We start from the raw sequence: 26,725 nt of genomic DNA on the forward strand, positions 1-26,725 counted from the left end.
TTGACCAGCGTGGTGGGGGGGAGCCGGGTCAGGGGTTTGGATAGTTTCCCAGCCAAGAACACGAACTCGAAATTATTTTGCTGCGGTTTCAAGAAAGATGTATGCAATGCCAACTAGAAATTGATTTTTCAAATATTAATAATCACTTGAAAACACACGCATTGTAACAAACGCACATTAGCAATTTACCAATTACAGCCGCAAATGTTGAATAATAGATGGGTTCACACACTAATTTTAAACACGTGGCAATTACATCATTAATTGTTCGTGGTAACCTTGTCAGCAGAATCACACAAAAACAAAAAATCCCCGATATAGCCACACGGGCTGATGGGGCAAGAGCTGTGAGTCGAGCACCTATCGAGGCCGGCACAGCGCACGAGCGGGTGGTGTGGCCAGCACCACGCGCAGTCAAATTTGTGTCCAGTGCCGATCTCTGCACACCACAAATGGGTACGGCCGAGTCAACTTTGGGAAGGTCCAGAATCGGTTCAGATATTTGCCAACGAAGTTGGCCTGAGCGGAAATAGAACCCAGGCCGCGGGGTTCGTAGTGCGGTCCACTAACCACAACACTTCCGCTAACCACACGCGTGCACGCACGCACACACAGGTGTGCACAGGCACACTATGGAATCTATTTAGGGTGTCGCTGTGAGAATTCTCAGTTTGTAGCGGCAAGCAATAGCAGTGTGGCAGTTAACACGGCGAGCATCAATCCCACGAAACTGTGCTAAATTTTCAGACTCGCGCTCACACATCAACGGCAAGGGCCGGTGCAGGGAAGGGCCGAAACGGAGGGAGCCGAGACTTGGTGGCAGAGGAGACAAAACCACAGCCAAGTCCATTCACCGTGGCACGGGAGGCACGGGGGACGGCCTCTTGGTGGGGAGGTGGCAATAGGGTTGCCACCTGTCCTGGTTTTCCCAGGGTCATCCTCTCTTTTCCTGGGAAAGCTGGGAAGGGGCCAATTGTAAGAGGGTCAATTTGCCCCAGGTGTCACACCAAGGAGGGCCCCACAATGGGCCTGTGGATGGTGGAATGAGGGAGCTTTCGGCACGAGGGAGTTTTCCCCCTCTTCCGCTATTGTGAGATATTGAATTCATAAGCCCTGCTTTGTGTAAACAACGGAGGCCAGGAGCAACCGGCGGTAACACCATCCCACGTGGTCCAGGGAATACACCGCACCGGCCAGGAGGTGACCGAACCGCGCCAGCCACAACGGGACACACGCCCGGCGCTCCGATGGCTTCACCCACGACGCATCACAGCCTCTCCACGCTAGTCGCCGATGAATCCGACTTTTGTTATTTCTGTCTTTTTTGTTTTGCTTTTCGCACGCACGCACACAATCGGCAGGCTAACCCCGCGTGACAAATTCGCACGTCGAACATAAGTCGCCTTTCCGGTGCATCAATCCGGCGTGGCGGGGCCAGGCTCTCCGCAGGGCTATTCCGGCGTTGTCGGGCATTCATCACGAATCGGCGGTCGTGAACAAAGAGGCGGCGATGGGGGCGGCCGCCCCCGTTTTTGCGCGGGGCGCTTTCGCGGCACAGCACGTTCCGAGCGCCGCCTCCACGGGCGCCGGCGTAATGTGACGGGAGGGCTCCGGCTAATTAACGCACATCACAGCCGCGGGATTTTACTTATTTAATTTAGATTCGTTTTTTCTTGTCACCGCGAAGAAACCCCCGTCTGCGCCGGCACGCGCCGGCACGCGCGCGCGCCCTCCCGCCAGGGCCTCCACCGCAGCCGGCGCAGTGGCGACGCTCTCCACCGCAAGCGGCCTGGCGAGCCCGCGGCGCAGAGCGCAATAAATTATTAAACTCATTACGGAGACCGGCCTGAAGTGCACGGAGGAGTCAAGAGAATCAGTCACGCGGACGGGCGGGTGGTGGCGGCGCGACGATGGGAGGGAGGGAGGGCGGGCAAGGGGGTCCCACAACCGCGAGATCCCACAAAGCTGCGTCGCTGGCAACAACGCCGGTTCATTAATCTGCATCACCTCGCACTAATTTGGGAGCGATTGTTTATTTATTTGTAAATCAATCGCACTTAAGAGCGCAATTTGGAGTCGCCCTGCCACCACCCCTCCGGCCCCCTCACCACCGCCCCGTGCCACCTCCCGTCGACCCCCCCCCCCCGCCGCCCCTTCCACCCCCCCCCGGCCCCTCCCTGCCACCCCCCTTTTCAACGAAGGGCCGACTTTAAAAACGTCCACGTGCTGGGACCGATCACCCTGCCTCTCCCGCTAAGGTTCCACACTGCGCACAGCGCTGAGGCGATGAGAGAGTGAGCGAAGCCGCTATGGAGACAAACGTCCGCTCGGTGCTTATGGGCGACGCTCGGCGCTCCGCTTTGTCCTCTGTGCCAGAGGCAACGCGCACAGTGAGCGCGGTCAGGGTCGCTTGGTTCTACTCTGCACCAGTGCAACGCTCAAAGACAGCTCACTGTGAACATCATCATGTTACAGTGAATATAATTCATTGGTTGCGTGTGCGTAAGCTGGCAGCACGTGGGTCGTAGCTTTGTGGCCGTTAAAAGACTCGTGGCCGGCTTATGTTGAGCAGTTAACTGCGGTGGGAGAATGTTTACATTTTATTATTCACATCGGAGGAAGTACAGCAAAGCACAAAAACATTACAACGCAACACACAATTACAACGTTTTGGCAAACCGGCATCGCGATAATCACAATATCGTGACAATTAATATATCGCACCATGAATGACAAAATCGCAGCGAGCCTTGGGGTCAGGGTCAAGAATCCCAGTGGTGACATCGGCCAGCGGCGGACACCACGTGCCTGCTGCACAGGGACAGCTGCCACCGGGGGTGCCCTTCAAAAGTTTGAAAAGATGAGATGCTATGGAGGGGCACTTTGAGTTGCCGAGGCTTTTAAGCAACACCGTACGAATGCAACGACAACAATTATCACGACAACTATCTGTGACCCCGCGGCGCGCAGTGAGCCCTCACCTGGCGTTGGCGACGCACTGCAGGGTGACCTCGGACGTGCCCACGTTGACGCTCGTGTTTCGCGGCGCTACCACAATCTCCGGGGCGATGGGGTCGGCCGGACCCTCCCCATCTGCGCGGGATCAGCGACACGGACGACACAATTCAAACAGCAGAATTAAAAAAAATTGTTTGCTAGATATGTATATCCCAATCGCGCCGGAAAATAACATGCAAAAACGTGTGCTCTCACGCAGAGCAGGAAGGCACGACACCCATCATGCCTTGCATGCATATCATGTGTGACCACCGCATTGCATGTGCAAAGATCTCAGCCTTGTCCAGACCACCATCTCGAGTCATGGCCGACTGCGCAACCCACGTTGCGTTGTCGCGAGACGAAGAATCCGCTGTGACCCTTCGAGGATGACCCTTGGAAGTGGATATCACAGCGCTACCTCTAAAAACCCTTTGAAGTGACCCCTGGTCCACACAGTAGAGGGGCAGCATCTACCCACCTGCTCAGCATATGACAGTAATGTTTGTAATACTATAGTGAAACTGATTATTTAATTCTCAGAGCTGGAATTTTGCGAAAATAAATGCACAACCAAAATGAATGCACAGTAATGGATTCTGGAATCTATCCGTGTGGATCTTTGAGTGGCGAGATGCTAACTCCCTCGCCTTGTATACAGGTGGTTGTGGGTTCAATCCCAAAACCTGTCGCCTGTATATATTGGAGTTTGCATGTTCTCCCCGTGGTCGCGTGGATTTTTCTCCGGGTCCTCCGGTTTAGAGCATTTGGCTGCCACTGTAAGTTTACACACGATTGATAAGCCACTTCGTTGAGCTATCATTTGTGATCGCTTCTGAAAAAAAGCAACACATTCTGAAGTAATGTAAAGGCATCGCATACTGGTGAAAAGTGATTAACCCATCTGTTCCAGATGAACATAATCCACTGTTTAGTAATAGGTTTTATCCCTTTCAACTGGTACAAAAACTGACACCTTTATACAAGGCATCATGTTTGCAATAACCACAACACAAGCAGTCAAAATGCAAACAAAAAGAAAACAACTCTGATAATGGTAATGATATGCACTGTCCTTGAAGTTGATTGGTCCACACCCGAGACAGCTTTCCTTAGAGCCTAGTCTCACATGGTGTTGGACCAGATGACGCCAAAAGGCGTACAACTCAAAAACATCTTCTTGGTTCTTTCGGTAAAGTCAAGTAGAAGGGAAATAATAAAATCATAAAAATAAAACATAATAAAATAATTCTCACGACGTTTCGGCCACAACGCAAGCAGCCGTCCTCAGGTGAAGAAAGTTTCTTCACCTGAGGACGGCTGCTTTATTATGTTTTATTTTATTATTTTATTATTTCCCTTCTACGTAACTTTACCGAAAGAACCAAGAAGATGAATCCCTGCAGTCACGAAAGCTTTAAATCGAAACTCAAAAACAGCGCACTATCAGAGTATTGGTGTCAATTTTTGTACCAGTTGAAAGGGTAAAAACCTATTAGAAATGTTGCCACTGGTAAAGGAGGTCTCATAGTATAAATCCACTGTTATATAATTACAATAAACTCCCCTTCTGCTGTCTGCACCTGATTGGCTCACAGCTTTGACGTCATCTTGCTCTGTTTGAGACCGAAATCGGGTAGCTCACTTCACAATTCTAGCAAAGTCGCTCGATGATGCTGGGCGTAATTACCGTGACGCGGAAACATCACGGTACTCCAATGGTAAACGTTGTGGACTCACTCTCCAACACGCCGGTGGGCTGAAGTAGAACCCAATTGTCACGTTTTGCTTACGTGACGAACCTTACTAATTGGCCGTGCCGGGTGGTGTCGGGTTAACGACACATTTATACTCTTGGTTTTTTCGGTAAAGTCACGTTAGAAGGGAAGTAATAAAATAATAAAAATAAAACATAATAAAATAATTCTCACGACGTTTCGGCTACAACGCAAGCAGCCGTCTTCACCTGAAGACCTGAAGACGGCTGCTTGCGTTGTAGCCGAAACGTCGTGAGAATTATTTTATTATGTTTTATTTTTATTATTGTATTACTTCCCTTCTACGTGACTTTACCGAAAAAACCAAGAAGATGAATCCCTGCAGTCACGAAAGCTTTAAATCGAAATTTGACACATTTATACTTAAGCGATGTAACCCAAGAAAAACAAACCTCTATTATGAATATTGGTCGCGAAAGCCTACGTCTCAATGTAGGGGCCTGACCTGGTAAAATACAAAAAAATGGTTTAGTTGTGTAAGTTTAGAGCCTCATCCACTTGTACGCAGCAGTTTTCTCGGGATACCCTGGTAACTGCCAATGGCTTTTGTTGTTGTTGTGCAGTCACTGGTGTGAGGTCATCGACTCGCGATACTTTGAGAACCGCCACGCTTTTCATTGCAGGTGCCATCGAACCCAGCATCTCCAGGGGGCGGTGATTTTATTCGATCGCTCTCCGCTCAGAGCGGAGATGCCAGCGGTGGCACTGTAATTGAACCGCCAAATCCCAGGAGATGAATACGGTGTTTTAATATAGGCGGGGGGGGGGGGGCAAGAAAAATACACGAACGTAATAAAAATTAAGAAATTGAAACGGTTCTGAACACTGCCTAGAACATGAAACCCTGCTTACATTAAAGGGGAAAACAGCCGAAATCTCAAATATTTCAGACACGTTGCGTAGGCACCCTGTCCTGCACTGTTTGACGAGTTTAAAGATTCATAACGAGAAAATATAATTAACAATTACGGTGATGTGCGCTCAAAGGATTTCACCGGGTTTCTATGCAAGTCCATGGGTCTATGTGTGAATGTATGGGTCTCTGTGCAAGTCTGTGGGTCTCACTGTGAGTCTATGAATCTCTGTGTCTTTGGGTTTCTGTGCGAGTCTGTAGGTCTCTCTGTGAGTCCATGTGTCTCTGTTACTCTTTTTATGTGTCTCTGTGTCTATGGGTCTCTGTGCGAGTTTGTGGGTTTCTATGCGTGTCTACGCGTCCGTGCGTGTGTGTCTATGGGTCTCTGTGCGAGTCTACGACAACAACATTTACTTGTTCACCACAATTTTCCACGATGGCGTAGAATGCGTTCGGAGCTGCAGGATAAGAGCTCATCGTATTTTTGGGGGGTTGCGTTTTCCCATTGAAGAAATTGCCCGTCAAGCGAAACTCCATGCCGGCTGACAGATAAATCCATCGTGTATTTTCTTTTTTGTGGACTTCCAAATCCAGTGGGGGGCGGGGAGTGGGTGGTGGGGGGGGGGGGGCATTGTGGGGGGCAGGGGGGATGGTGCGATGATTGATTGAGATGGTTTCTGCACAACTCCCACGTGACATCGACGGGACAGGAAATCGGGAACGGGCTTATAAAGGTAGAGTTTAATTAATCCCTCCAGGCCCAAATGGGGCGCTTGTAGCTTTATTATTTGTCAGCAGGGCCGGTGACAAACAGCGTCGGATGAGAATAAAGAGGAGTGGAGCTCCGACGGCTCCGGGGTGAACGCCACGCGGAGTTATTCCCTGCGTCACCGCGGGAACAGCGAACGTCGGACGCCATGAAGCGAGCGCCGTGCGATGGAATCTTTATTTTTCTGCGCGCTAAACGTTCCGGATCTATACATCTTTTTTTTGAAAGACGTCTAAGTTGCTCCTATTAATTAGTCGTCGGGTGTATAATTTTACGCTCAGCGTTGAACAAATTGACGCGCTGGTGCCGCTTATCGGGGGAAGTGACTGCGAAATTCTCTCGCTCGCTCGCTCCCTCCCCACGGGGGAAGTCTCACTCCGGCTCCTTACTCTTTCTGACAGAGGAAAGGTTTGGGACGAGCGTAGGGAAGGAACGGCAACGCACCATTCACACACAGAGCACTGACACGCGTACGCCACACAATAACAAAGCTCCCCCGTATAGCCTTTAACACTCTTGAGGAGAGGGCAGTTAGCGAGTGCTAGCCATGAAGGCCGGCGACGCGCATGAGAGAGTGGGTGGTCAACACAAAGCCCGACTGCCTTTGTCCACATGGCACCAGGTACTCGTTTTAAAGGCTGAGTCGACCTTGGGGAGCCCCAGGACCGTTTCAAGACTGGTACAGATATTTGTCACTGTTGTTGGCCATGAGCGAGAATCAAACTCGGGTGCCCTGGCTCGTAGCGCAGGGCTCTAACAACAGCACAACCGCTCCACACGACACGCAAACTCCACATGACACGCAAACTCGAGACAACACGCAAACTCCACACGGCACGAAAACTCCACACGACGCGCAGGCTTCACTTCCTCCGCTCTGCTCTGAGCCCGAATCTTTAGAATCTCAGAATCTTTTTAATTTACCCCCTGAGAAATCCGCTGAGCTGAAAAGCTCTTTACTTTACAGGTGTCCACCGCTGAGCACGGCAACGAGAGACAATCCGAGGCTCGGCAAGGAGCGGGCCAAATCTCCCGACCGCCTTCATGACGAGGCCCGTTGTCGTCTGGGGCTGTGTCCGGCACCGTGGTCTGACGGCGTCGCCAGATAAACACCGCTCATCCCGCGTGCACGCCTCTCCCCTTTGTCTGAACCTCTCCTTCTCTTTCCCCGTTTGCTGCATGCGATCCAATCGGCGTAAATGTAAATAAAAACAAACAAACAAAATGCTTGGCGAATGTGAAGAATTGGCAAGGTGTCTTATTAATAAACCGTAAAAAAAAACCTATCTGCAGCCTCGCGCCGATGAATAAACGTTTTGGCGCGATCAGGAGGAGCTCTGGCGGGACCGGAGCTCGGGGGGCTTGCTTATCGCTTTGCTTCTCACCAAGCGCTCTCCATCTCCCTTTAAACCCGTGCCATTAAGTCCTCAACACCTTAAACACAGGCCCACATTTCACGCCGCAAGACAAGCAATTTGCCCCGAGATGCCAAAGTGGAGAAATTGTAACCACAGTGCAGGAGAGGGTGCAGCCGGGCGGAAAAAAAAACATACATTTCAGCCGCGATGGAAAAAGAAAATGCGCCATTCCTCACCAGGAGGGAACGCACTTCGTCTTAATTTTGCACGCGCGCGCGTGTGTATGTGCATGCATATGCGCGTGGGTACGTGCGTGTGTACATGCGTGCCGCGTGCCGGTTACCGCGGGCATGAGTGCACGTTCATGCGCTGGTGTGAGGTCATCATTTGCTGTGTGCGCGGGTGTGTGGGGAGCGGTCGTTTAGCGGTTAACGCACGCTGCGCAATGAATCCGGTGACCCGAGTTCGATTACCGCTCATGGCCACCAACACTGGTGGAGGTTATCTGAACCGGTCCTGAGCCTCCCCGAGGTCGACTGAGCCTCAAAATAATACCTGGTGCGACGTGTAAACATCGCCACTCGGGAGACAAAAAACGCTGCCGGGCGTGGTGCTGGCCACCCACACCCGCCCCTCGCGCGCTCGCTAACAGCACTCGGCGTAACACTCCGTTACCGGCTAGACGGGGGTCTACTTGTTCTCAGTCTCCTTGACGCGAGCCCCAAAGTGGGCGCGCGCGGAGACCCGCACCGACACCTCGCACCCGCGCGCTCACACGAGAACGAGCGGGACGCACGCACAGCAACGCGATGTCAACACAGAGCGAAGCAGCGGCTGGGTCGGAAGCATTATGGGGGGGGGGGGGAAAGTGGCTACGTAAAAGCCAGCGGTGCCCCTCAAAGCCCCCCCCCGCCCCACGTTATCTGTTCCCCCCGGCGAGAAGTCGCGGGACCCTCCCCGACAGCATCGCGGGATGCAGACAGACAGCGGACAGACGACAACGACGACGGAGGGGAGAGATGAAATGTGCGCCGACCGGACCTAAACCGGCGCCGGCTGACGGTTGGGTCACGTCGAGCGGCGTGGGACGCACGGCGTGGTTTTTGACGGGGGGGGGGGGGGGGGGGGGGGGGCACCCCTCCCGTGACCGCCGCCGGTCGCCCTGTGCCGCGCGCCCTGCGAGACTCGTAGTTAGGGAAAGGTCACGCGCTCGCACGCGCGGCATTATTTCTGCACGGACGCACGGGAAGGCTATTTACAAGCGGCGGCGGTGCCGCGTGAGGTCCCCTCGCCATCCGTGGCTGTGCTTTGGGCGAGCAGTGAACTTAGCGTGGTAATCGCGACGCTTCCCGGGCCTTCACGGATGATGTAAAAAAAAATTCCGGTGTGGTCGCTGGCGGACCTGGGAGTCGGTGGCATATGCCACGGACGTAGCTGTAGGTGTACTGGATGTGGTGTGCCGGGTGCGGACAGAGCCGGCTGAAATGAAGCAGCGTAATTTCCACCGGCGGTGTACGCTTCATGATGACGGAGCAACGTGGCAATGTGCACGTGCGTGTGTGTGTATGGCACACGTCGATTCCCACTCACGGGCAACTCAGCCTCAAATGAGTCCCGGTGTGGTGTATAAATATCACCATTAGTGAGGCAAAGGAGTGGTGCTGGCCACCCACCCCCTCGTGTGCCGTTCTGGCCTTCATAGGTGCTCGCTAACAGCATTTGCCCCAAAAATCTGTTAAGGCTATACGGGAGAGCTTTGTCTCTGGCTTTGGCTAATATCAGTGGTGAATATCCGAATCGGTTCAGGGCTTCCCTTAAGTCCACTCAGCCTTAAGTGAGTACCTGGTGCGGTGTATAAACAACCGTTGTGGTGCTGGCCACACCACCGACAAGCGCACCGTCCTGGTCCGACTAGGTGCTCGCTAACAGCACTTGCCCCAACGGTTTGTGAGAAGCTATGCGTGGCATCTTTGTCTGTGTCTAAAATGACTATGAGCTCCTCCGGGATATATTTTGGTAAATTGAAAACATCGAGCCAAATGGGCAAAGAATCATCGTGGCAGCGCGTGGGTCGTAAATAGACCTTTTTGCGAAATTTATATACTGCTTCCTGCAGTTTTGAAGCACTGGCAATTGCAAACATCTTAACTACCGCACTGGAACTGTAAGACGGGCAATGTTTTAACGTTTTCCAACAAAGCCCTGTCCGCCTGTCTCCCTATGCCGCTGTCGTTTCGGGTTGCGATATCTCTCACGAACACGGTCCGATAGGAACGACATTTCCCAATATAGTTGTGTTCCTATTCGGGACTAACCGTAGAAGAACCGGACCAAATCAATCGAAGGGTCAATGCCAAAAAACAAACTCTGAGCCGCAAATCAGCGCCGAAAGGAATATTTGCCGATGTGAAAGACTCGGTTTTGGCCTGACAGCTGCTACCCGTCAACGTAGTTCCGAGGACCGGCGTACGTTGGGAAGCGTCACAACATCCATGCACGACTACGCTTGCCAGAGAGAGGGTGGCAGCCGAAATCCATCAAGAAACTCAAGAGGGAGACACGGGAAACGAACAGTCCAAGGGGGCGGGGGGGGGTCGCCGGGCCTTACCGCTGTGCGAGCGCTCTGCCGGCAGGCGATGGTGGCATGAAAAACAGAAAAAGAGAGAGAACGAAGAAGAGACAAAATGAAACGCGGTGGTGCGGCAACGAAGGGACGACGGGGAAGGGGGGGGGGGGAGAAGGGGCCGTTAGAAGCAATGCCCGTGAAAATATTTCAGAGTTTAACGCGTCCCATGGCATCCACTCATCTACTCCTCATCAACTCATCTGCTGATCAACTCCGCATCCCGCCAAACACAAAAGTCACATTGTCTCACGACACGTCTCGACCGACAACAACGTCCACGGCCCGGACGAAGACACCTCTTCAAACTCTCACCGAGAGCAGCCGACGCGAAGGCAGCGTCCAGCTTTTCGTTTTTCGTCCCTTTACCTGCGGCTGCCTCCCATCCACCTGCCGATCGGCATCCAAATTTACGCGGCCGGGGGAGCGGGGGGCGCTGGTACTAAGGCCCTGTCAGGCGATGTCGCCGCACGTTAGCGTCTCCAGTCGTCGCCCCGATTTTGTTCTGGGGCTCCAATTTATTTGCTGAGATTTAAGCCCTCACCGACGCCGCGGTGTTCCTGATGTGGTTGTCTCTTGTTAGCCTCGCCAGGCCAATGGGCCAATCAGACTGCTCCGGTAATGCGCCGCACGGCGATGCGTTCGGGTGCCGGCGCTCGGCTATTCTGCGCCGCAATCTGACCGTTACTGAAGGTAAAACATTGAGCAAAAGCTGTTCATTTCAAGAACGCTATACAGGGCGGTGGACCGATGTGTGTTTCACACATTGTGCCATTAAATGGGAGATCCGAGTTTGATTCCCGGTGAATGCATTGGTTATCGCCAAAATGGTGACCTATTTAGTTTGTATGGGATAGAGTGTTTCCCCCTCACATGCGTGCTTTATCTCTGGGTGCTCCAGTTTCCTTCCACATGTAATATACAGAGGACCACGGAGCTTGGGCAATTGTTGGTGCCGGCTATTATTATTGTTGTCCAGTGGTGGTCCACATCTGGACCGGTTGTGACCTCCCACCACCCCCCACGACCCCTGCATCCAGTTGTGGGATTGACAAAGAGCTGTAAATCGTGATTATATTTTGTGGAGAGGTTCACCGTTTGAATGGTACCACCTGGCATTGCTCACAGCCGAACGGCCTTGAGCTTCGAGCAGCAATGGCAACATAGCCGAGCCACTCGCTCCTCTGCCGCCACCGCCAGCGTCCAGACTCCCAGGAGGCCACACGAGCGAATGGGGGGGGCGGGGGGCAGGTCGGAGGTCACGCTCTCTCTTTCTCTCTCTCAGCCGGGCTCAATAAAACCGGCACCGAGAAATCGCTTTGGCGGGTCACGGCGCCGCCCGCCGCCCGCGCGCCGAGCGGCGCGACAGTTGCGCGCCCACAGACGCGAATTCACCTCCCGTTACCACGCCGGGCCTGCGCGCCCCTCGCTCGTGGGCGCATCGCATGCTCCTGCCACGGCGGTGATTTACGGCGGTGCCCAAGGAACGGCGTTCGAGCGGGAGGCGCGCCCCAACGCACATCGCGGGGGGGGGGGGAGGGGGGGCAAAGCTCCTTACCCCCGCTCCACGCCGCCGACGTCTTGTTCGGGTCATGCCGCGTGTTTGTCGGCACTTTGTCCGACGTTTCACTTCACGTGCCGGGGAGCTGTTTCAGGAAAAGAACCGAAGATGCTCCCGGGCACGTGGGGCGTGAAACACCGGAAATGTATGAGAAGTCGTGTCAGCTTTGACCGGTTGATTAATCCGCGGTGCCGGTGGAGATGACCAGCGCCTGCTTGTCGTTGCAGGCATGTACTCGCACTGAGAGCCAAGTCTTCAGTACCCGCACTGATGAAGATCCCCAGCACGAGGCCCAAAACGTCGGACATTGTGGCGAACAACAAGTGGGGGAGCCGGCCTACGCGATCGTGCTGGTTGGGGGGGGTGCACGGGAGACACGCGGAACGAGACACTTAGCAGCGTCGGTGTCAGAATTGCCGCTGTGTGTTTGATTCCATTTCAACTGATAAAAAAATGCTGATGCGTACGAACTTAAATTAACGCCAAACAAGATTTGTGCCTGAAAGTGAAGGTTCGATTAAAAGTTTAGATGCGCGCCGTGAAAAAAAAAAATTGCAGCTCTTTTCATTTAATTTCACTCTTCAGCAAACTCGTAAATTGCGAGTTCAGAGCCTTGACTTTGAACGAGACAAAGAATGAAAGCACGCCCAAGAATCCGCTATAAACCAGAAACAAAACAAAAATTCACACCTGCCGTTTGAACGTCAAAAGCACCGACAGGACGAACCACGGTGACCCCGTTACCGAGGGGCGCTCAATCAAAGCCGAGGTCCACAAAGCCCTCCAACGTTCACCCGGCTGGGTCATGGCCCGCTCAGCATTTAACTAACAACTATTTTTTATTTGACCAGGCTAGGCCCACTGAGCAACGTACAGCTATTTTTCAGAAGCGACCTGGCCACAAATGATAGCTCAACGAAAGTGGCTTATAAACGAGTGGAAATTTATAGCAGCAGCCAAATACTCTCGATGCGTGACGTTGATTCTAAACGTGGAGGGAAAAACCGGACGACTCGGGGAAAAATCCACGCGACCACGGGAAGAGAGACACGCAAACTCCAAATATACAGCAGCAGGCGTCAGGGTTGGGATCGAACCCGCAACCTCCTGCATACCAGGCGAGGTAGTTAACATCTCCTAGCCACCGTGGTGCGTTACTGGCGGCGCTGCCCGCCCACTGGATCCCGGGCAACGGAGCAGAGCGGCGCCCGGGGGCCGCCGTGCCGCGGGAGGGCCTGCCCTTTACGCGGGCCGTTCAACCCGAGCCGCGTCCACTCCGGTGAGTCCGCGGACGCTCACGGTGCCCTTTCGCAAAGAGCAGGTACACTCCCGCCAGGACCCTGGCCCGAATTCCAGCGTGGGTGCAGCAGCGTCGCCCGCCGCCCAACCCCTCCGCTCCCAGCCTCCCGCTTGGCCGTTTCTCAAACCACGATGCATTCGCATTTCGCCGGACGTGCGATTCCACCAACGAGAAGCGTCGCACAATGGACCTGCCCGAAATAAGGATCCTCCAATCTACTAGTGCTGCGCGTTCAGGGAGGGCATGTGCAAAGGATGTTTTACAAATGCAGAGAGAGATTGGGGGGGGGGGGGGGTGGTGGGCGGAAAGTGAATGTAATCTACATGCACTTTTTTTTCGTAAATAAGTAGTTCAACATTTCGCCAAATTAAAGCTCCCCGTGGCTCACATTCAGGGCATGTGTTTGATGCCAGGAGGGCTCTAGCTGTGGGTTTAAATTGGGCCAGGGAGGCACAGAGCTCACGACAGCGAGACACTGACTCACCACTTGGCTCTCAACGGGAATCAATGCACAGCGCATTTCTAATTTCCGCTCACGTGACACGGACTCAATCACACACGTGCGCGCGCCACACCAGCTCTCTGCAAAACTCCGGTCGACGTGCGTACGCGCGCACAGGTGAACATTGATAATACAGAGTGATCTGTTTATTGACACCCCACTAATGTAAAAGGGATACATTATATAACAAAAAATAACACGTTAATTCAAAGCCTCTACGTGTCTCCCACCAATCCCAATACACTTGTTGCATCTTGTCACACTTGTCCTGGGACACGTTAACACCTCTCCCGTCTCCGTTCCTGTGCAAGACACGGAGCCATCGCTTTCACAATATTCAATCAGCCGTTCGTTGCGACGAAGGTAACAGCGTCATTAGAAATCAATGGGGTATCGATAAATGAATCACCCTGTCAATCTATTCCTGCTCACTCCACGGCAGTCTGCCTCTGTGCGGTGTTCGGGGCGCAACAGGAGGGAGCCAACTTCACGCTCGGGCAGAAAAGGCGGCGGCGGCGGCTACTGTCGACAGGTAGAACATCGCCAAAGCGGCAGGAAATATTCTGGCAAATTTTCCACGTTTCTGCCATTAATATTAACGTGAACAGCCTTTGCGCCATCGCTTAAACTGGGCCGATTATTTCCACGATTTCTCACACAGCACCCCAACGAGTTCCCGCGTCGCACCACGCGTTGTTCAGGGTGACTTCAGACTGAGAGAAGGAACATGATGACAAACTTTGGATTACGTGCCGAATGGCACGCGTTTCGGGACAGTTCCAGGAAGAGTTCCAGGAACAGTTCCAGGCACGGTTCCAGGAGCAGTTCCAGGAACAGTCGCAGACACAGTTCCAGGAAGAGTTCCAGGAACAGTTCCAGACACAGTTCCAGGAACAGTTCCAAGAATAGTTCCTGAAGAAGCTCCCGGCACGTGGAACAACATGCGGCACGGCCTGAACATGCACGAGAGGAGCTATGTAGCGAAAACACGCGCTGTGAAGTTCCCGCAGATGGTCACCGCCCTCGCAAACGAACGCACGGTTAATGGCGTGAGTGACAGGGTGACAGAGTGACAGGGTCACTCACTCTCGACGGCGAGCGTGACGGCTCCGCTGGTCTTGTTCTCGCCATTCTGCTCGTTGACGGCCTGCACGAAGTAGCGCCCCCCGTCCGACGAGGCACTCGCCAGCACCACCAGCCAGTTCTCCGTCGTGACCGCACTGCCGGAGAGACGCGATGGTCAGGGGTCGTGGTCAGAGTGAATCCGTCACCGTCGCTTAATATTGATACCGCTCCCTCCCCATGTTGTACATCCCGAGTAGCCCTGCGGCAATCTTGCCAAAGAAGACCCCCAGCAGCAGCTCTCTCCACGTGACACAAGGCGTACGCGGCAATGGTCAGCAAGTGAACATTAGTCTGCCGCGAGCGGACGATGTTGCGATGTGGTTTTCCCAATTGAGGAATTTGGGAGTAATTGATCGGACCCGGACTGTAACAATGGCACCCGTGGCCTACTCTTTCTCGAACGGCACCACGGGATCTTAAACGACCGCCGTGGAGTAGACGGTACGTAGTAATTCCACGGTTAATGCACCACCCGCGGCGTTAACTGGGACGGCCACTGGGCTCGAACCGCAAACTTCTTACGAGGAGCGGCAACTGCGCTGCCGCTGGGACGCATTGCTGCTATTTGGCAACGACAAAAGGAGCAACAACAGCCTTAGCAACTACAAGGCCATGATAAACCTCCGCAACTTTTTCCGTTGTGCAGAAGAATGATCGTGATGATCATTTCTCCCCTCACACTGGCGGAGAGTGGAGAGCTGGTGGCAATTATTATTATCATTATCCACGAGGCACAAATTGTTTCGGCGGCCTACTTGAAAATAATCTGCGCAGAGTTGGGCCTTCCTGATGAATAGGCGGCAGTGTTTTCGTTTGCCGGTGTTTCTTTATTAAATTATTTATTCGTCGCACGAGATGGCTTTTGATTCGAGGCACATGGAGGTTTAATCATATTGTAAGAGTGTTCATCAGGCGCGCACCTTTCTTCGGCTTGATTAGCCGGCATTAAATTGGAATAAAGCATCCGATGAGATACACAAAACCACCGCCCTTGCCGTGAGAGATTGCCTTATCTTCGGCGTTTCCCATTATCAATGACAATGACAAATCATACGCTCTTTTCAAATGCAATCAGCAGAAAGTTCAAGGAAACTCTGCAGCGCTTTAAATAAAACGCTGCCCTCTCTCCGCGTGACAATATAACAAAGTCAGCATGTATTTTCTGCCAACTTAATATACGGCGCGCGAGGCACTTTCGCGAAGCCGTGCCTCGTGAGAACTTCCCGCGCTGTCGGCGTTTGAACGCCACGACGCTTGGCTACCGCTCGTCCGCTCACGCTGCGGGGAGCGCGCCCCGGTGCCCACCCCAGGCGGAGCGTCGATCCCAGATCGCCTCGGCCTTAAATAAGCACCCGGCACTTGGGGAGGCAAAGGGGACCGGGTGCGGTGCTGCCCACACCGCCGTGTCGTGCGCCGTGCCGGTCTTAATAGGTGCTCGGAAACATCACGTGCGTGCGTGCGTGCGTGTGCGCGTACGTACATGCGCGGGGAAGGCGATATCTTGCGTCCCTCCCTGAACCACGTGACCTGAGGGGAGGGGTACCCGGTGATGGCCGGGGGCACGAGTGCCGCCGCCTGCCCCTGCGGCAACGACAGCTTCTGCTCGCCCTCGACAAAGTTCCCCATGTCTGCCACGCACGAGGGAGCGGGGACGGGAGGCAGCGGGAGAGAGCGAGGGAGATGAGAGAGCGAGGGAGAGTGAAAAGATGAGAGAGAATGTCCGAGGAGGCAGGGAGAACGAGGGCAGCGGGAGAAGGACACCGCACAACGCTGATGAATGGAACCATCTTCTTGGTTCTTTCGGTAAAGTCACGTAGAAGGGAAATAATAAAATAAAATAAATTAAACATAATAAAATAATTTTATTATGTGTTCTTTTTATTCTTTTATTATATTTAAAAAAATAAAACATAATAAAATAATTTTATAATGTTTAATTTTTTTATTTTTTTTATTTCCCTTCTATGTGACTTTACCGAAAGAACCAAGAAGATGAATCCCTGCAGTCACGAAAGCTTTAAATCGGAATGGAACCATGCCGAGTGGGCAGCTGCCGTTTGTAGGTTCTCGCTACTTGCGGTCAGCGCTCCCCCGAAGACGCTAGGTGGGGGGAGGGGGGGGGGTGCGGCATGGCACACCGAGGGATCGCTTACGAGAAAACGTATCTCCCATTTTGTTGTTCATGCTCTCCCACGCAGGATCCCACGCGTAACACGACGTTTCCACTGTGCGGCGTGACACTTCGATTTTTCAATACCCCCCCCCCCTGATCCCCCCATCGTCATCATCGTTTTAATATTCATAGCGCCCCTCCCGACCCCCGCACAGTGCAAATCGAGCAGCCCTAATTGCAGGGCAGCGTGTGGTTGGATGCAACGTTTAAGCCAGGGTTTAATTTCTCGCCGAAACATCTCCGCGTTGCTGGTAGAATGCACACGTGAGTGGTAGCTATAGCCATAGTGAGAGGTATAACTGGATGTGGTGTGCCGGGTGCAAGGCATTTTTTTCCAGGTCATTGACCAGGTTACGTTCGTGGAGTGGTGGCATAGTGGTTAACACGCTGCGCTAAGAACCCGGTAAACTGACTTTCCCAGCCTCAGCTAAGCAATGGTGGCGAGTGATATATCTGAACCAGTCCTGGGCCTCCCCTAGGGCTACTCAGCCTTGAATGAGTTTTACGCGGTGAGTAAACATCAACGCTGGGGAGACAAAGGCGACCGGGGCGGGGCTGTCCATGCCGCCACCTCGTGTGCCGCCCTGGCCTTCACAGGCGCTCGCTAAACCGCACTCGCCTCAACAGCCTGGTGAAGGGCTACACGGGGGAACTTTGTCTTTAACGTCGTGCACACGTGCGCATGAGCATGCGAGCATTTTCTGCGCGTGTGCATGTGAGCGTGCGTGTCTGCGCGTGTGTGTGTATGTGCGTGTGAGCGTGTGAGCATGCGAGCGTGTGTAGGTGCGTGTGAGCGTGTGTAGGTGCGTGTGAGTGTGTGTAGGTGCGTGTGAGTGTGTGTAGGTGCGTGTGAGCGTGTGTAGGTGCGTGTGAGCATGTGTAGGTGCGTGTGAGCGTGTGTAGGTGCGTGTGAGCGTGTGTAGGTGCATGTGAGCGTGTGTAGGTGCGTGTGAGCGTGTGTAGGTGCGTGTGAGCGTGTGTAGGTGCGTGTGAGCGTGTGTAGGTGCATGTAAGCGTGTGCGCGTGTGAGCGTGTGTAGGTGCGTGTGAGCGTGTGTAGGTGCATGTGAGCGTGTGAGCATGCGAGTGTGTGTAGGTGCGTGTAAGCGTGTGAGCGTGCAACCCGTGCGCGGCGCTCACAAGCCACGCGGATCTCCGTCTTCCGTTGCAGCAGGGCGCCGACGCGGTTCCGGACGACGCACTGGTAGAACCCGGCATGCGAGCGGTCCAGAGACGCAATCACGAATCTGGTGGGGAGGAGGGCGGCGGGCAGCGGAGAGGCGGGGTGTGGGTGGGGGGCAGAGGAGTGGGGGGGGGGGGTTTGGTACGTGCACGCGTGTAACAATTAGCGGGCGCGCGAGATGGACAGCGAGGTTACAAAATAAGCCAAGGGCTCGCCGGCTCCACGCGGACACTCAGCAAACAAAAGTAAATGGGAAGAGACTGCTGGAAAATGAGCAAAGCAAGGGCGCGTGGGTTGCTTCCCCGCCCTTAAAATGAAAGCAGACAGCAGAACCAATTATCTTGGAACCTCCTGCGCCTCCCAGCTACAGCCGGGACAGCTCCTAACAGCTTGCTTTGATATCTGACAGTCCTCTGGACACTGAAATTAAAGAATATAACTCTGGCATGTAAAATTCCTGTCCGGAGCTTGGCAGCTTTTTGTTGTTGTTGTTGTTGTTGTTTTATGACGACGGGCTTAAAAAAAAATGAAATGAAATACACGCCGCTTATCATCACGCCAGCACCATTAATCAACTAATTTGCTCGCGCATTATAGGGTACATTTAGCAATTTAATAGAACACTGGAAAAAAATGACAGTAGGGAAAAAAACAAACCCCAGATAGCGGCGCAGATGTTCGTAGGCGAGAAGGTTTTGGCCTGATTACACACAAAGGCAAAAATCACCCATGTAGCCTTTAACAGGCTGTTGAGGCAGGTGCTAGATTTGAAGCTTTCGTGAGTGCAAAGGATTCATACTCTTAGGTTTTTTTCGGTAAAGTCACGTAGGTAAAAATAAATAATAATACAATAAAAACAATTAAAAAAATATAAATAATAGAATAAAATAATTTCTATTATTATTTCTAGAATTTGTATTATTATTTTAATTATTATTTATTTTTACCTACGTGACTTTACCGAAAAAACCTAAGGGTATGAGGCAGGTGCTGTTAGCGACCACCTATGAAGGCCGGCAAGGGGGTGGGGGGTGACCAACATCATGCCCGGCCACCATTGTCTCCCAGTGGCAATGTTTAAACACCACACCAGATACTCATTTGAGGCTGAGTAGACCTAGGGGAGGTCCAGGACCGATTCAGATAATTGTCACTGGCGTCGCGGGGTTTATGGCGCAGCGCGCTAAGCGCTGCACTACCGCTCCGCACACACAGACGCACCCGCACCTCTGATGAGCACGGTTGGCTACGTACGGTGCCAAAGAAGTTCAACACACGTACGTACGCACACGTACACACACTGGCACACGCGTACACACACGCATGCCGGTCCTCCCTCATCCGTCCTGACACTGAACTTTTACAGGCAGCGTAGCGATGGCGCCAGTAGTTCAGCATTTTAACATCCGCTTTATTTCATTTTTGACAAATCTAATTTAAAGGTTTAAAGGACCTGCACATGTCATGCCCCCCCCCCTCCCCAACCCTGCCCCCCTACTCCCCCCCAAACCTGTCACCCCCCACCTAACCTCCTCCAGCTCCCCTCCCGCTCTCTCTCTGCCCAGTGATCTACGGACAGGGGTCACGGGTCACGCAGATGCTGCACGCGACCCACGCCACAACTCCCACGCGCTGGCGGGGACCTGCGGAATCGGGAAGAGATGAGCGCCGGGTGATGGTCCCTCGTTGTTGTTGAACGTTTTTCTCCGGTTTATTTTTAAACGACATATTATTTTTTTGTAAGCTTTCAATCTTCGTCCTAATTATCGTAGCATGAAAACCACGGCGCTGGGCGTGATTGCAATCACACTTTTACTCTCTCCGTGGCGGAGACAATTTGTCATTTTTCTCCTGGTGCCCTCGTGACGAATTATTACGATGGTAATAATACTACTTATTATTGTTGTTGTTACGATTTGTTGAGCACAGGCCCAAACCCCCAAAATCGCCAAGAAACTATCAACAAACGGCACTCTTGAAGATGTCAGTGTTGTGAGTCAATACATCACTTAGATTGAGCAAAGTTGTGCATACATTGGGAAAAGGCGTGATGATGGGAGAAGGGGATTCCCCCCGTGGAGACAGCGTCTGAAGTATGTCTTTCCGACAGCCCTGTTCTTCACCTGAGGACGGCTGCTTGCGTTGTGGCCGAAACGTCGTGAGAATTGTATTTTATTATGTTTTATTTGTATTACTATATTATTTCCCTTCTACGTGGCTTTACCGAAAGAACCAGGAAGAAAGAATACATTAGTAGTGCGACTGTGGCCATGCAAAGCAGCACAGTAAACACTCTGTGCTCTGCGTTCCTTCAGCCGAGAAGGAGTGGTCACACAAACTCTCTCTCTCTCTCTGCTGAAGCCCTCTTGTCGTGACGAGCAGCAGCACTCGACGTTGGCATCGAGCTCCCGAATTACGTCGGTGCCGCTTGCTGCCAGCGTGCACAAGACGAGAGGAGTACATCTTCTTGGTTCTTTCGGTAAAGGCACGGCTGCTTGCGTTGTGGCCGAAACGTCGTGAGAATAATTTTATTATGTTTTATTTTTATTATTTAATTACTTCCCTTCTACGTGACTTTACCGAAAGAACCAAGAAGATGAATCCCTGCAGTCACGAAAGCTTTAAATCAAAATTTAAGAGAGGAGTACCTGGGGAATCCGTTGCGATGGAATGTTTGCAAGGGTGTCCAGGCTGTCACCCAACACACGCATATACAGCAAACGTGTCAACTCGTGATCGGTGTCGCCCATTCACATTTTAAAAATATTAAATTTCACCGACAATTACAGATTTTTTTTCCCCATCTTGTTAAGTAACAATAATTCAACTTCAGAAGCGCAATTAAATTAGCGTTTTGGGACAGAGTTTGCTGGATTAATTGACGGATGTGGTGGTTATATGACGCCATCATTCCCTGATGGCGCGTGAGCCGTGGGTGTCGTAGCTTGTGAAGTCACGACAAGTGCAATATTCATGGCGCAGGCTTGAGTGTCGAGCGAACTGCAGCCGGAGAACTTCACCTGTCGTGGAGGTACATTGAAGCAATAAAGTAAAGACGATGAAAATGTAAAATCCAATTGCGAGGGCTGAAGGGAAACGCAAATCGCAGATCGTCCATCCCCTTATCGTGAACTTTAACATCGCATCGTGAGAAACCAAAGCAATATCTCTGGGAAAAAAAAACCCACGAGCCCTTTGGTGGGACTCTCCACAGGGATGGCAGCCCTGGGGAGAGCTGGCCGAGCCGAGTGGGCGCGCGTCCCACGTGTGTTACGTCTGCGGCTGGAAGTGGCGCATCGCTGCAGTTGCTTTATCCCCCACGTCCCCTCACCCCTCTGGTGTCACCGGCCTGGTCAGCTGGTGGAGAGGGGCCGCGCCAGCTGCCAGGGACTCCCGCCGAAGCTGACGCCGTCTTCCCCTCGTGGTCATCTCTGTATGCCACGCCCCCGTACGTGACCTTCAACTCTGGCTGGCTCTTCGCCCGTGTGCCTGTCTGTCCGCTTACCTGCCTGCCTCCCTGCCTGTCTGCCCGATTTTTATTTTCCTATCTACCTGCCTACCTACTTGTATATCCGCCTGTCTGCATGTCTTTCAGGCTGCCTATCTATCTGTATAGTTAACCGCCTAAATTCTCGTCTGCCTGTCTGTACATCTGGCTGTGTGCGTGTATATCTACGCACCTGCCTACCTGCTTTTCCGACTCTCTGTTTCCACCTGTCCGCCCTTCTCTCTGTATAACCACCCACCAGCGTGCCTGCCTGCCTCCCGGCGAGTCCGTTTGTTCCGGTTGCATCTCCCAACGGTGTCCAAGAGTCATCAACGGTACTTCACATCTACAGGAACCATTCCCGTTAAACTTGGACGCCTAACCCAGACTCAAGCCACTCGCAGCATTCGGACAGAAACACCACACGGCGCCCACTAAAGCGCTCGCCCCAGCAAAGCCGACGGACGGTCAAACTTGAAGAGAGACCAACGCCGTCTTCAGAACGGGTGCCCTCTGCCCAGCAGAAATTGACCGTAGCTAAAAGCGTCTCTTCCAGGAGACACACAGAGGCAAAGCTAGACGGACGCAGAGACAGACAGACAGACGGAGAGACAGATAGATGACCTTCATGAGCAAGGAAAAAGCCCACCGAGATCAAAATCTCTTCTTCACGAGAGACCGTGTCTGGCTTGAGCAGGGCACGCACGCAACGTTCGTTCGTCCGCCCGCTTACCCGTGCGCTCCGCACTCTGATGGGTCCGAGCGATCAAAAATGCACGAGGGAGCGTGGTGCCTCTTCCCAGCCTGACCCCCTGGCAGTTGCCTCCGCAAAATAAAGTCGCACTCGCCGTGCTCAGTTACTGTGTGATAGACCTCTGGGCACACCGTTGCCTCCTCGGCTTGCTCCCTCTCCCTCCCTCGCTCACTCGCTCCATTCCAGCTCGCAGGGTTCGGGACGCACCTTTTGTGTTCCACCTCTCGTGCTAACGCGCACCGCGTCCGCGGCTCGGTGCAGCCGCCAGTCAGTTACGTTCAATCGCCGAACGTGGGTTTGAGGGCCATAGCCGGTACCAACCATCTGGCCGCTGCGTAGAGCTGCCCAATGTGTTTATTCCCGGCAACTGTCCACGCGAACCACCCCCCCCCCCTCCCACCGCCCGCCTGCCCACTACCAAGCTGTAAAAAAAAAACGCACCGGCCGTCAAGTTTCATCAGAATGTTTTTTCATCCCAGAAAAAGTTTCGAAAAAAAACACAACTAAAGTAAGCAAACAAGCGCAAAAAAAGCCGAAATAAATATATTTTTTGTTCCGGCAAAAAGTTTTTTTTTTTTGGTTTAACGCATGACAGATGCAGCAGACGTACGCCCGTCTCCATCAATGACAGCTCGTCTTTGCGTTTGGTGACTTTTAGCGAGAGCGCGGTTATTTTTAGCGAACTCGGTGACGAGTCGCGGCCAAGTTTTAGCGGTAACGAGCGCCGCTCGCGTGTCGCCTCCATCTGCTGGCCCCGCGGTGACGGGCAGTGGGCAGGTGCCAGGGGTCGGAGGTTGTCTGTCGCCGCGGGAACGGGGCAGGGAGCGGAGTCAGGTGACAGCTGTAAGTGACAGCGCTATAATCCCTCCGGTGCGAACCGACGTGAAGACGATCGCTAGCACGGGAAAACACTCGCACGCGTGCATACACACGTGCGCACGTATACACGCACACACATACACGCGCGCACGTGTACACGCACACGCACGCACATGCGCACACACGTGCAAATGAATCACAGAGAGGGTTGCACTCGTGTGCTCCGCATACACAATTGCGCGCTCTGCTAATTATCGCAACGTTTCTACAAGTCTGGCTTTTTTTTCAACAATTTTATCATGCAATTCAATAGAAAACAGAAGGGCAATCAGCCCGCTAATACAAGTGGCATTGCTCCATAAACGGCCGCCAATTAATAGATTTTTAGCAGAATTGTAAAAAAAAGATCGTTTTTATGCAACAATGCTCTGCAATTCAGACGGGGTCCTTCTAAATGCTACACAAAGCGGTGGACGCGCATTAATGGAGCACGGGCATGTGTGTGTGTGTGTGTCGTGTAATCACAGCGTAATTAAAGAATCGCAAACGACGCTGGGCCCACGTGCCTCTCCCGCTGCCACAAGAACGGGGCAATCCGGTGACTCGGCTGACGGCCACATCCAGCCCCCTGCACGGGGTAGTCACAGGGATCATCGCGAGGCTCCGGCACCGGCGACGTTACATTCTGCGCCCCTAAATTTGCAGGTCTCGCTGGCGAGAGGGGGGCTTTCGTTTCGACGGGCCCTCTCTCACCTTGCCATTAATGAGACGATGGTCATTGATTGACTGCAGCCGTGCAAACTGTGGCTCCAGCAGTGAGCAAACCGATTGAGAGCTCGTAGACCGCCAGCCCATTGGTGGAGTTTGCGGGGGGGGGGGGTGAGGGAGGGGGTGGGGGCAACACCCAACCCCAAACTGGACACCTTCATAAATTTATTTTCCGTAGTTAGCAAGAATGATTAAAAATGTAGGAATTATAAGCACCAGTGATAAAATAATAATTATTTATTAATTACATGCACCAGCGATTCCTAATTTGAGGGCCAAAGGGAACCCCTCCCCACCCGCCCCCCCCCCCCCAAATCTAGAAGTCAAACTCCACCGATGTCGCCAGCCCATGCCATATACAATGTAAACATACGTAACCCCCAATGCAATATCCTCGTCTCAGAGGTTATCATTATACATGGAAAATACTTGGCATGCATATAATGATCATAGTAATAATGATGTAGACAATGGTGATGATGATGATGAATATGATGATGGATATGATGACGATGATAACGATTACGTAGACAATGGCGATGTCAAAAACTCTCCATTGTGTGTTCGGGTCAGACTGCACGTTATTCGGCACGATGTCCGACGTTTCGCCCCATGCACTGGGAGCCTATTGGGAACCTGCCGAACAACTCGCGGCACAAAAACCTACGCACAAGTAATGGCGACGATGACGACATTGATGAAGACTGAGATCACGATGACGACGATGATGACAGTGATGATTCTGTTCTTGCGCATGATATTCAGCAGCAGGAATATGGTTCAGGAGCTCGATACCAATGTGGAGGTCCTGCTGCTGCTGCTGCTACTGCTATGACGAGAGGGCTTCAGCAGAGAGAGAGTTCACGTAATTTTGCTGTTCCTCCTCCGTTGAAGCAGCGCAGACCGCAGTGGGTTTACTCTATGGTCCATAGTTTGGGTTGCAAGGCCACAATTGCACCACTACTCTGGCTTGTCCCAGTGATGATGATGATGACCTCTGCATAAACAAATATCTCCGATATAGCCTTACAGACTGTTCGGGCAACATTATGCATAAACGCACGCACACTCGTAACACACACACACACACAGGTAAAAACAGCCCGCGCACACAACACTTTAACCCCTGGCGCGCGTTCGAGCAAACAGAACGTTCTGAGAGGTGCTACAAGGACGCAGAGATAACGGACGAAAAAACAAAAGCAGAATAGGAACACGCGAAGGGTGTGAACTCTGGCTGCGGTTCTAAAAGCACCTTGGCAGCAGCGCTCGAATAATCAATGGCGCTGACTTGCCATGCGAGACGGCCGGGTATCCTTGCCGGGGGCACGAGGATTAGCGGATTAGCCGGGCGCAGGGCGGGCAATCCGTTGCCGTCGCCGCCGTCGCGGCCGTTGCACGTCAACACAAAAACACACGCGTGCGCCCGCACAGCCCCGCACACCTTCGCACACCGGCGCACAGCCACGCACACCTTCGCACACCCGCGCACACCTCCGCGCGTGCCAGATGGATCTCCGGCCCTCGTCTCAGCGGACAGCACGCTACACCCCCCCCCCCCACCGCTCCCACAACATTTCAATAATCGTAAAATAATTGCGCTGAGCAGGATTGTCTCATTTACCGGTACTGCGCAAAAAATGATGGCATTAGCATTTCGCGTTACGTCTAACGCCGAATTCCGTGTAACCAATTTAACGCGGATTCTTTCTAATCGCCGATTTAACCTGAAAGCTCCGATGCACACTTTCAAAGGGAATTAAACCCAAACATTGGCCGCCTTATTAACCGTAATCCAGCGCGGCTCCTGTAATGTTGCAACGTGCAGAAATTTGCACGGGTAAAAATTGCCGTGACCTTTAAGAAGTGAATAATTAGCGCGCGTACGGCGGCAACTCTGTTTCAAATTCAAAAGCTTGCGGGACCTTTCAAAATAAAGGTCCTCCCCCCCAGCAGCACCTCCTCCAAGTCGCTGTCAAACCGCCTGCAATATATTTACGCTCCAATCAATATCCAATCCAAACGAGGGAATTAAAAAACTAAATAATCGGTTTCATCTTCGTGCGGCCGCTCGAGTGCCGCAATAGTTGTTATTAATAATGCAATAAAGCAAAAATCAGTACGCATGTGCGCATGTGCGCGCGCGCGCGTGCTCACGAGCACGTGCGCGCAACGCAAGCGCCGCCTTGTAGTGGCAAACGCTCAGAGGAGTAGGTGGAGGGTTTGGGGGGGGGTGGATAGGAGTCCGTAAATAAACGCACAAATAATGTAATAATTTAATAACTGCTGCCCTTGACAGCGCCCTGGCGGTATTGATTTGGCGCACCTTCTTAACGGATGAGAAAAGATCAAGTGGGTCAAATCTCGACTGAGCTGGGGTGGGGGCGCAGAAGGTGGCGAGTCCAGGGGGTCGGGGGGCGGGGAGGTGCTGGGAGGCGTGGGGGGGGGGCACGGCACAGATGGAAAGGTGGCTCCGCAAGTCAACCCCCCACCCTCGGGGGGTGCATGGTGATGGGGAGTGATATGCGGACACCGTTGTACACCGGGCGCAGCAATTTTGGGCGTGCGGGCGTACCAATAATCACGACTTGTGTGCCCAGCGGTGTGCGCGCCGAGCTCCTAAACCACGAGCGCGGCCAAGGGCCTTCTCGTGATGAACCCACCGCCAAACGGCAC

General features: G+C 52.9%; 1 protein-coding gene across 1 annotated transcript in view; it reads right to left on the reverse strand.

The window, feature by feature from the left end:
• LOC144730312 (protein sidekick-2-like) overlaps positions 1-26,725 on the reverse strand; it is a 313,532-nt gene that overhangs the window by 56,909 nt on the left and 229,898 nt on the right. The window contains 4 exon segments of the mRNA XM_078611032.1: positions 2,982-3,093; positions 14,828-14,961; positions 16,347-16,494; positions 18,179-18,285. Coding sequence (XP_078467158.1) covers positions 2,982-3,093; positions 14,828-14,961; positions 16,347-16,494; positions 18,179-18,285 — 501 coding nt within the window.

This window comes from Lampetra planeri, chromosome 35 (assembly GCF_965212315.1).
Source record: "Lampetra planeri chromosome 35, kcLamPlan1.2.h2, whole genome shotgun sequence".
NCBI classification, from domain to species: domain Eukaryota; kingdom Metazoa; phylum Chordata; class Hyperoartia; order Petromyzontiformes; family Petromyzontidae; genus Lampetra; species Lampetra planeri.